At 37.6% G+C, this 11877-nt stretch overlaps 1 protein-coding gene and 1 pseudogene across 2 annotated transcripts; one reads left to right on the plus strand and one right to left on the minus strand.

Moving 5' to 3' along the window:
* Positions 1 to 1556: 1556 nt before the first annotated feature.
* LOC117613065 lies at positions 1557 to 3875 on the plus strand. 2 transcript variants are annotated; one of them, XM_034341705.1, is made up of 3 exons: positions 1557 to 2023; positions 2441 to 3172; positions 3487 to 3875. In XM_034341705.1, exons 2-3 carry the CDS (start codon positions 2735 to 2737, stop codon positions 3562 to 3564), a joined length of 516 nt encoding a protein of 171 aa, XP_034197596.1. In that variant the 5' UTR covers positions 1557 to 2023; positions 2441 to 2734; the 3' UTR covers positions 3565 to 3875. The 2 variants fall into 2 exon arrangements, with proteins under 2 accessions (XP_034197596.1, XP_034197595.1); XM_034341704.1 differs by having other exon boundaries at positions 2502 to 3172.
* A 476-nt stretch (positions 3876 to 4351) lies between these two features.
* LOC117613062 lies at positions 4352 to 10429 on the minus strand (annotated as a pseudogene).
* Positions 10430 to 11877: the final 1448 nt, after the last annotated feature.

Genomic DNA, 11877 nt, shown 5'->3' on the forward strand with positions numbered 1-11877 from the left:
TTCTTCCCAGCGTCGCCCTCTTCTTCCTCTCTGTCTCGATCTCTCTCTCTCTCTCTCTCCGTCTTTCTTCCTAACAAGCAGCGGATCCTGCGTGCTTCAGCCGCCCTTCGTCCACGCCTCAACGGCAAAACGCCAGCCCAGACCCGCCTAGAGCCGCCTAACTCCCTGGCGCCTACCCCTAATGATTAGGGTGAAATTGCGGCGGTGTCCTCCCGCCTAGCGCCTAGGGCGATTTTTCGAACCTATTTAAGATTACAGTTCTTTGGTGGAAATAAATATATATTTATTCACTCATCTGTAGATTATATTCCTTATGTATAGGTAATGACAGATTTGTATATGTAGAGTTGCTTTGTGGTCGACTGATGAAGCAGAGTCCAAGGTGACCCTCCACCTTCTTGATCCGTTCACCATTGCCATTTTTGAATAATTTTGAATTTAGGATACTTTTTTTTGTGAAGGTCTATCCTTAATATCCCCTGAGTGTGTGTTTGGTATGCCTCACTGGACTGGACTATACTAAATAACACTTGCAACCCATGTTTGGTAAAAGGGGGGACTAACTTAAATGGGATTCTACAATCCAACAGTGTAAAAAACACGGTACTCGCTCGTCCAATATAGTGAGGACAAAATGCAGTTCGCAAAATAGCGAGCGTGCTATTCTGAACAGGCGAGTCCGACCAACACAGAACCGTCACAACCTCCAATCTCTTCTTCTCTCCTCTTTTTCTCACATGGAGAAGCCTAAACACCAAAGCCAGCGCTTGCACCTCGAAGGCCATTACCTTTTCCCTTGCTGATTATGGTGTATTCAGGTCAGTAACATATATAAATATATATTGACTTTTCAGATTTCAATTTAGGCTCAAAATTTCAAGTTTTCATATTTCAATTGGGCTTACAAGATTACAGTGGTGATGAGGATGTTGATGGAGGCTTTGAACAACGACAACGAGGCCACGGTGCAGGAGGCTCTTGAGTTGTTGATCGAATTGGCGGGGACCCAGCTCAGGTTCTTCACGCAGCAGGGAGAGTAGGTTGGGAAGGAGTGGATCTATTGGCATTAGGTCCAGGTCGGGGCGGGTGTATGTGGGTGGGTCGACACTAAATTTCTTGGGGTTGGTTCAAGGTCGGCAATGAAAGAAAGGAAGAGAGAGAGAGAGAGAGTGTGGAAGGATGAGGAAGGGAGAGAATGTGTTTTTTTTCCTTTTTTAATTTTTTAATGTTTTAATTTTATAATATTTTTAAAGATTTTTTATTTTTTATTTATTTCACACATCAGCCCCAATTTAATATTCCTAATTGAATTTAAATATTTTTCATGTCAAAATCCCTAATTGAATTTTAATATTACAATAATCATTTTTTAGTCCGACACAACACCAAACGTAGGTCTTCATTATTTTTACAATCCAGCTTGTTAGTCCGACGCTGCACCAAACGTAGGTCAGTACTTAATCCAGCTTAAGCCAATCCGAGCTAATCCAATACAGTCCCAGGATTTAATCCAGTCTATGACAGTCCGCCGTACCAAACGAGCCCTCAATGGCTACCACCAGCAGCGCTAGCGTGAGTTTGAAGCTTCTGATTGACACAAAAAGCCACAAAGTTCTGTTTGCTGAAGCAAGCAAGGAAGTTGTTGATTTCCTTTTCAGTTTTCTGTCTTTGCATGTTGCAACTGTTACTAGGCTCCTCTCAACTGATGGTATTGTTGGTTACTTAGGCAACCTTTACCAGAGTGCCGAAAGCCTTAGTGTCAGCTCATACTTGCCACTCAATCTGCGGCCAATATCCTTCAATTGCCATTGCCGACCAACAATGACTAGAATCTTTCTAAATTGTTCTACATTTGTGTGAGGTGGAGTTAATAAAAACACAGTCAAGCCCAAAATTAAGGTCCAGAAAAGGACGCAAGGCAGTTAATAAAAACAGAGCACATATTTTCATCTTCTCCACTCCAGAGAGCCCTACTCTACGTCTACCGTCTACGCCTAAAAAGCTGCACTTGGGTCTCCTCTTGGTAACTCTTACAAAATTCCCTCTCCATCTCTGAATTTTCTCATGTTTTTGTTTGTTTGGGAAAAATATGTAATATATATGGACCAAACTATTTTTTTGAAATTAGGCTCTGTAGTGAAAAAAAATATATTACACTGATTTCTTCAAATGAATTTGTATATGTGGGCAAGCTCTGAAATGAGGTTTTTTTTTCTTATTATTTTTTATTTATTTTTGTGTTGAAGGTCCATGCAAAGTATTTAGAAGATTGTATTTTGAGTTAAATTTTCCAGTTTCTAAATAGAAAAAGGGGGAATATATATTTATGATTATTAGTTTTTTTATACTTTTTTCTTTAGTTTTATTATATATAAATATAATATAATTGCTGTTTTTCCTGCTAAAGCCTAAAGGTGCCTCCTTTAACCTACTTGTTTAGGCGTGTGCGTTCTGGGTTGGGTTGTAGCAATGGCTCTGCTTATTTACTCATTTTATTACAGTTCCCTAATTTCTCTATAAGGCCTGTTGGTCCCAATTCCCCTTGTAACTGCATCAATGGCAACCAACACTGTAAGCTTGAAGCTCTTGATTGACACAAAGGGCCACAAGGTTCTGTTTGCTGAAGCAAGCAAGGACTTTGTGGATTTCCTTTTCACGCCTCTGGCTCTGCCTGTTGGAACTGTGATTAGGCTCCTCTCTAAGGATAACATGGTGGGCAGCTTAGGCAAGCTTTATGATAGTCTTGAACTTCTTAATGACACATATATGTTACCTAAATCTCAACAAGGACACATTGCTGAAACCCAAGGCACCAATTGGTGGTGCTAATGTTCCTCATCTGTTGACCAATGATGAATCATTGGCTAAAAAGGTGTACATGTGTAGGACCTACCACCTCTTTATAGCTGACGATCCTAGAGCCATTTGCCCAGCGTGCAAATATACTCTCTCTACCGAGGTGCCTTATGTTGCAGCAGCGGCTATTGCGGAAGGATCGTCTGGTGGTGGTGGTGGTGGAGGGTATGTGAAAGATGTTGTTACATACATGATAATGGATAATTTGGAAGTGAAGCCTATGTCTACCATATCGTGTATAGCTATGTTGAACAGGTTCAATGTTAAGGAGGTTGGTACCCTTGAAGAGAGGATGGTTCTTCTAGGCATGGATGAGGTGTGCATTCCTAAACTTCTCTCAAAATTTTGAACTGTGAATATATGTGCATCTTGAATATGCAAAATATATATGCACATCAATTACAAACCCCAAGTTGGGAAGGATAGGATAGATACGCTTTTTATGCTTTGATTTCTACTCTACACACTCGATCAATAGACGATACAACCATCATACATTATCATGTAGGCTTTTAATCAAAGCTAATTTGCCACAGTTCATCTGCTATTATATTCTTTTGTTTTTTTGTTTTGGTTGGAGGAATTGTTATTTTGTTTAAAATGATCATTTTCTTTTCGTTAATTTTTTAGGGTCTGAAATTGCTCAAGGCATCATTGGAGTCTAACGCAGTTCTCACCAATGTCTTCCTTGGGAAGAAAGAGGAGTAAACATGTCAACTTTAAGCCTGATCAATTCTGGAAATGGAATTTTGGAGGTTGTTTGACTGTTGTGCGTCTGAGTTCGGACTAGGGATTCATAAAGAGTGTCTGACACTATTATTTTGGAGGTTTTTTGTGGTAATCAGTCAGTTGTAAATTGATGAAATCGACGTCACCATGCTCCTTTTCAGAGGATAGTTTCTTCTGTTAAGGTAGCTGAACCGACTTTTGCTAGAACTTTTGAGCTTGTGTGACTCCAAGATGTTTTTGAGACTCATGTATTACTCTTTTGCTGTTGAATGAATCGTTTTCTTCATTTTTGCTATACCATTAACTCGTCTTAAAATTTTAAAAAAGACCCAGCGTATAGCCGGGCGGCTGTACTCTTTAAATAAAATATATTAAAATGTATAATAGTATCGCCATAATAGTATAGCCGCATGGCTATACTCCGTTTTTTTAATTAATAGTATAGCCGCGCCGCTCTACTCCGTTTGTCTTTATTTTTTTTTTAAAATTAATAGTATCGCCAAGCGGCTGTACTATTTTTACCTTTTTTATAAATAAATCGTATAGTCGAGCGGCTATACTGTTTAAATATAATATATTAAAAGAGTACGACCAACCGGCTATACTCGGTGTTTTTAAATAGTTTTTGAAATTAATAGTATAGCCGAACGGCTATACTGTTTAAATATAATATATTAAAAGGGTATAGCTGAACGGCTAGACTCCTTTTTTTTTAAATTTTTTTTCCTGAAATTAATAGTATAGCCGCCAAAGCCATCAAACGTCGTTTCTTGAAATTCATTTCTCCTTAATTCAAATGAGTCTTCATATTTATGTGGATATTGCTTTCTGATACATAAATTCACGTCGTAGACACCCAAAGCCATGCAGCTGGTTCTTGATCTTTGCCGGGGTTGGGCTTGGTGGAGTGAAGCATGAGGTTGCATGCTGCAACAGCCTCTGCAACTGTGAGATAAATCCATTCTTGACATGTATTCTCAATCAACTCTGACTTGTTCATCTTCTTCATCACCTCGCTTCCCGGCTTCGTCAGTATAAGCTAAACACAGATGGGAACAAAATTACAGAGTTATATAAACAGATGAAATGAAAATTTGGAAGGAAATATTTGACAAATTGAAAGAGACTGTTGCAGATTTTGAACCTGGAGCCCCCTTCTGTCAACAAGCTTTTTGACCTCTTCAAACGTGCTTATCCCACTTGTGTCTATGTTACCAACAGCTGCAAATTAAACCAGAAAACAAATTAATTTCAGGGTAAAAAATGTCACATTAATTTTCTTTATATATATATATATATATATATATATATATGCACTATTTGTTTCCCTTAATTACCAGTCATATCCAATATCACATATTGTAAGCTACTTTCCCCTGCAGATTTGATCCTATCTTCCTCATCATTTATCCACCTTGTAATCCTGAAAACAAGTAGGACTTTGGGTCAACTTTCAAATTATTATTTTTAATTTTGATGACAACATGCAAGAGTATTAGTACCTTTCTCTTAAGTAGTTGGTATTTGCAAAGTAAATGGGAGCATCAATCTCAAGTATGAGAATTCCAGGAACATTGCTTGCATTGGGATACTGCTCAACATTTCTGTAAACCATATATGGCATTCGGAAGGTTTCCTTGAACAAAAGTCCTTGGCCTTGCCACAAACAAAAGTACCTGATAACAGATATTGCAACCTACACACAAGAAAAAAGAAATATTAGTTCTAAGAAGTGATGTTAGATTGTTGATATGGTGTTATTGTCACACACAATAATTTTTTACTGGTGTAACATATAATCGTACGTACCACTAACACTAGGTGGATTTCAATGCTGCCAAAAATGACGCCGATACAGGCACTCATGCAGACAACAAAGTCAAACGTGTCAACCTTCCAGAGGTGAATTGCGGCTTCATAGTCTATGAGGCCGAGCATGGCGGCTATTATAATAGCAGACAGCACAACCAAGGGAGTGTAATGGAATAGAGAAGTGAGGAACAACAATGTGAACATAACCGCAATTGCCATGACAACGTTTGACATTGCCGTCTTGCATCTTGCATTGTAGTTAACTGCTGATCTGGAAAACGGCCCTGAAAATTGATGAAAAAATTTCGCTTAATTAGCAACATGAAATGAATCTAATTAAGATTAAACCCCTTAATTTAATTAGTATTAAATGTGTACGATAAGTGATTAACCTGTGGTGAGGTAGCAAGATGTGCAAGAACCAGCAATGTTCATCATCTCAATGGCAATCATTTCTTTGTTCCCATCAATGTGGTAATTCTTGAATATGGAAAAGCTTCTCCCTACTGCTATTCCTTCCTGCACATAGCAATTAGGAAAACCCACAATCCATTAATTGTTATAATTAAGAACAGTTTGCAATACAACATGGTCTTTCTCGTGATCAACTGGCCTAAACAACATCAGTAACTAAAGAATTATGTTAATTACTTACGGCGAGAACTATGACTCCATTTTTGAAAGCTGTTGTCACAGATAAGGAGACACAAACACAAGGTCTCCAAAGGACATTGCATTAAACCCCTTCTTCAGCTTACCTATCTGAAAATATATATCCACCAGAAAATTCAGGCATTAATTTAAAAAAATTGTCATTATAAATTACATACTACTTTTACATGCTAAAATCTCTATTGCTCCCTCTAGCAATAACTTTTCGACCACATCTTTCTGTTTTCAGGATGCAAAACACATAATCAAAAGCCAGTTTTCTTATAGCGGCCATCAGAAATTGAAGCGAGTTCATAATTTAGCTAAAGTCAAGAAAAAAAAAAATGGACCCGCCTAGACCCGCCTAGGCTGCCGCCTAGCGCGTAGGCCGATTTTTCCAACAGCCTAACTAAACAAAAGCATAGTTTATAGGTTTTGAGCTCTAATTATGAACATCATTAGCGAATTTAACATTACATAACAAAATCCACCACCTGTTCTAGATGTCTGTGCATCATAGATTTTCCAAAATAAACAAAATATAAAGATAATTTAGTTAAAACTACAAGTAATCTGAATGCATTCCACTAAAAAGCAGGAAGCAAAGTAATTGGAGACTGAGCTTAGTGAAAAGATAAACCTTGGGTTGAAGAAACTATCCCACCAGTCAGAGTCTGCGGCTTTAGGCTCGACTAGAACCAAACTTAAGTTTTTCTTCAATTTCCTATCTTTCTTGCTTTTCTTTGATTTCTTGGGAGGCTCCATGAAAGCTCAAATGAGGAATTGCCCACCTCTTTTTCGGCCTTGAACTTGAAGACTTTGATGGGAAGTGTGATTCAGTGAAGCGAGCCAGGGAATGTTAAGCCTGTATAGCTTTTTTTTGGCTTTTTTTTCCATTTTCCTTTTTAAAAAAATAGTAAGCCGACCGGGTATACTATTTAAATATTATATTTATATTTATGTGGTATAGCCGCCCGGCTATACTCTGTTTTTTTCTTTGAAATTAATAGTATAGCCACGCTTGCTATACTCGGGTCCTTTTTTTTAATAATAAATAGTATAGCCACGCGGCCATACGTTTTAAATATATTATATTCAAACAGTACAGTCGGTCGGCTCTACTTTGGGTCCTTTTTTCTATTTTTTTAAATAAATAGTATAGATGGGCGGCTATACTCGGTTTTTTTTTTAAATTCCAATTAATAGTATAGCCGCTAGACTCCATTTTTTATTTTATTTTTTCCTGAAATTTAGTTTCGCCGCCCGGCTATACTCCATTTTTTTAAATTTTTATTTCAATTATAGTACAGCCGCATGGCTATATTAAAAGAGCGCTGAGTTTTTTAAAATTTTTTAAAATAAATAGTATATCCGCCCGGCTATACTCTGTTTTTTAATTTTTCCTAAATTAATGGTATAGCCGCTCGGAATATATGCACCGGGAAGGCTTTCTATTCCGTGCAGGGAAGAAAATTCAGTCACTGAACCTTACATTGTGAGCCATGGCCTTCTCCTAGGAGTCCTAGCCCACTCCACTGTTATTGAGCTTTACAGAGAAACAAGGTGGACAAATTGGAATTAGTCTTATAGGAGATATGTGGAGCCTTACTCAGAATCAACAGAAAGACAGAGCTACAGTAAAGAGAACATTGATGGTATACGGAGCCATTGGTATATGGAGATTATCCAAAGAGCATGAGACATTTGGTCAAGGAAAGGCTGCCCATTTTCACCAAGGAAGAGAGGAGATTGTTGAAGTATTCCTTTGATTTTGTCGGCATCAACTATTACACCTCAAGATATGGTAAAAACGACCTTGCAAGTCTAATGAAGCCAATCTGCTACCGCAACAATCCCTTAGCTCCAAAGAAGCCTCAAGATATGTCTATACCTTACGATTCAGGCTTTACTACATCGATTACAAAAACAATCTCAAGCGCATTCCCAAAGAGTCTGCTAAGTGGCTCCCTAAAGTCCTGAAAGGGTGAGATAAATAGAGATCAAGCTCTAGATGCATGTTGATCAAGACCAAGTTCCAATGTTGAGTTTCATTGGCACAATGCCCTGTACACAATGTTGAGGTTCACTGCAATAAAGGCAACGTTTGAGTGCTTCAATTATCAATCTATAATTAGGCAATACGAAACAAATATTGGCATATTCTGGTAGACAATAAGCTATGTCTTCTTCATCACTAGTTCAATATGGCAGCAACCTCCAACCCTAGTGTGAGCTTGAAGCTTCTAATAGACACAGAAAGCCACAAAGTTTTGTTTGCTGAAGTGAGCAAAGAAATTGTTGATTTTTTCTTAACTATATTCTGTCTTGGCATATTGGCACCATCATTAGGCTCCTCCCCAAGAACGGCATGGTTGGCTGCTTAGGCCAACTTTATAAGATTTGCAGCCCAATCTTGGCAAGGACACATTGCTCAAACCCAAGTCATCATTTGCTGACCAATAATAACTCCAATGCCAAACAGTTCTGCATTTATAATTCTTTACTTAGTTTCCAACTACAAAAATCTCTCTGTATATATGCGGTTGCATTGCACCTTTTGTAAGTGTCTAAGGTTTGAAACTTCAAACTACTGGTCTAAGACTAAAGTTAGAGTTAGTTGACTAAATTACAGTTTGGGTCACGTTATCTTTGTATTAAATTTAAAACACTGATATAAGTACAAGAACACTTCACCAATTCATTGCTTTATTATTCTTAAAAGCAATAATAGCGTGTGTCCTTGCTTGGGTTTACCTCAGTGGTTGAGTTCCTTCCCCTCTCCCATGACCCAGTCAAAAAACAAAAAAAAAGTCCTTCACTTTGATAGGCCCTACGGGGCCAAAAAAATAAAAATAAAACGAAAGGGAACATTTCAAAGACGTTCCATTCTCCCACAACTTAAACAGAGTAAGCTCGTGCCCCAAGTTGGCAAGAGCATTAACCGTAAAATTAGCCTCCCTAAACGCATGCTCACAAGCCATTTTCTCACAAATGGAACACAACAAGATAAGGCCATCTCCAACCATGTTGGGGCTAAATTCAAATTTTTTCACCCTTCAAAATACAACTATTCATGTATTTTCAGGACTCAAAAAAAATTTTCATCCAACCTTGCAGACTCATAATTTGAGTCCGCAACTTTATTAAGTTGTTTAAGAATGATTAACCTCTAAAAAAAATTTATCGTTAATTTTTCTTAACATTATTTTTGTTTCAACATTCGTGATATAATTTTCTAAACATTTTTACCTAAAAAAATTAAAATTCCAAAACATAATAGAATTTCACTTAAAAATAAAAACAAGTACAACAACATTTTATTTCATGGACTTTGAAAGTAAAAACAAGTAGCGCACGATTTATATTAAAAACAATGGAACCACATGACTTATTTGGTTAATTGCAATGCAATCACAGCATCTACATCATCCCAATCTATAGCCCCTGGAGCTGCTCCAGAGTTGTCTTCTGGATTGTAAAGGGAACTTATATTCATCTGGGCCTTAATAATTTTGTTTTGCTTATTCCCCCAGTACCTCTTCTTTCTTGGAGTAAATTTGGATAGGTGCATGGACATTATCCTCTGTTCATTGGCCTCCTTATCTTGTTGGATTTGATAGGCATGTTGTTCTTGTAGGAGCTCTAACTTTCGCCTCCTATCCTCCTTTGCCTCATTTCCTTGTTAAACCAATTCAGACAAGAACTTTCCACTTTGGTTGAGATAACCTTCAACACCTTTCCCTTTCCTTTTTTCATTATTCTGTTTATCTCTTCCCAACAGCCTTGGAGTGGACATGACCACATCATCTTCACCTTCCTTCAAATTGACTGTATTGCCACTATGAGAAGAATCTTTGAATATTTGTGTGGGAGATTCACATAGGTCGTTCCATTTCGGGCAATCTTTTAAGATTTGCCAAGCATGATACAACTTGAAAGGCCTATTCGGAGGTTTATTATCATTCAAGAAAAGTGTTTTTGCATTCATATCCTACTCATGAAATAAAATAAAAATCAAGTTAATAATTGAAAAGATTTAGAATTATAAATTTAAGCATTGAATAAAATGGGTACTCACCACATCTTCAAGATTGGAGCCACTCGCATGCCTTGCATTGGCCTTTGTCATACATGTCTTCCATAGAGAACATTGTTGGTTGATGATCCTGAACCGAGAAGTAATAGCTTGCGGTGATTGTGCCCTAGTTGAGCTTATGCCCGAATCATTTTTCAAAAATTTTTGGTACACAAGCAACCAAAATGAGTCGTTTGATTGATTGGTGCCAATAGCCCCATCTTCAAAAATAGAAACCCACCCTTTGCACAATGCCTCATCTTCTTGTGGTTTCCAATTCACACCTCTTTGGGGTTTTGGGGCCATTCTCAACAAGAATGAAAGTAGAATGAAAAAAATATAACAATGGGAGAAAGGAAAAATATTGATTTTTGGTGGATTATTTACCAAATGAATGGTTTTTTTTTTTTTTTTTTTTGGGTCAATAATGAATGGCTATTTATAGAGTTTGGAATAAATTTTGGGGCTGAATCTGATTTAGATTAATTATAAATATTATTTTGACCATTGGATTTAAATTTGAGTTGTTAGATGTGAAATTTTACCGTTCAGATTGCCTAAAATTAATCATGATCGTTGATTTGGATATAGCCGTTGCATTATAAATAAATAAATAAAACAACCCAGCTTTTGAAATTCAGCCGTTGGATTCCAATGACTCTCTTCATTGAAGCTGCTAGCTGTAAACGCACTTTTAGTAGATAGTCCAAGCATGGAAACCCTAGCCGCTCTCTCCCTCTGTGAGTCCTAGAGGAAAATTCCGTAGAGGGGGGAGGAGGAAGAAGCATCATTGCCCTCCTCCCCCTCTTTTCTTCTCGTCTTTTCCTTTTATGTTAGTGAATAAGTCCACTAAGGCGGTTTGAATAAAAAGCCTCTTGTGGTGGTTTCTTCTAAGCCATGGTTAGATTGAAGTTCCCCATCACTCCTTTTAGTCTATGTTCTCAATCAAATCCTACTCCAAAAACCCGATCTCTAACACCGTTCATGTTCTTTAAATTTGATTTTACATCGTCTTTGACAGAGGTTGCTGCAAATCACCAAATTGTTCTTTGGCAAAGTTATTGTTTTCGTTTATTTGTTCGCTCTTATGCGCAGGTAAATCGTTGGAAATCATATTTTCCACAGATCTGTTACGGATGCGATGGTGGGTGTGGCCGTGACAGCGCTTCTTCAGGTGGTGGTGGTAGAGTTTGTTTAGACTCATGAGTTGATTTAGTGTTTTGGTTATGTTGGGTTTCTGGGCTTTGTTTGGGCTTATGGCTAATTGTGGTTATGTGGGCTATTAGTTTTAGTGCGGCTTCTGTCCGCGTTAGTTTTTCTTTTAGCAAGTTAGTTTGTTGCCCTCTTGGGATTGGTATTTTAGATGTCTTGTTGATGTCTTTAATTGTAACGTTGAAGTTTATCTAATGAAGTTTCTATTTGATTTAAAAATAAAATTTAAAAAAAAAACTGTTAGCTGTCGTGCAAAAAAGCTATTGGCGAGACAGCTTTGCTGTAACGCGGGGCCCAGCTCTTTTTCCTCTTCACATGGGCTGCAAAACAAAGCTTTGGGTTCCACACAAAATACCAATCCAGGCAAAACTTGGACTGGAATTCCACCCCAAATTTCACATTTCTCAAATTTCCACCCTCCAAAATACATCGGTTGGAGAAGAATTTTGAACTCAAAACTGAAAATTTCTGTTTCCACCCAATAGTTGAAGATGGTCTAATATCCTGAATAAGCAGCCTGGTTTATACAGTCAATAATACGC

This window comes from Prunus dulcis, unplaced genomic scaffold (assembly GCF_902201215.1).
Source record: "Prunus dulcis unplaced genomic scaffold, ALMONDv2, whole genome shotgun sequence".
NCBI lineage: Eukaryota > Viridiplantae > Streptophyta > Magnoliopsida > Rosales > Rosaceae > Prunus > Prunus dulcis.

Excerpts from the sequence above, each read along its gene's own strand:
- LOC117613065 (XM_034341705.1), top strand. The coding sequence starts at position 2,735 with ATGATAGTCTTGAACTTCTTAATGACACATATATGTTACCTAAATCTC. Across the intron at positions 3,173-3,486 it reads TTCTTCTAGGCATGGATGAG|GGTCTGAAATTGCTCAAGGC; the intron begins GTGTGCATTCCT and ends TTAATTTTTTAG.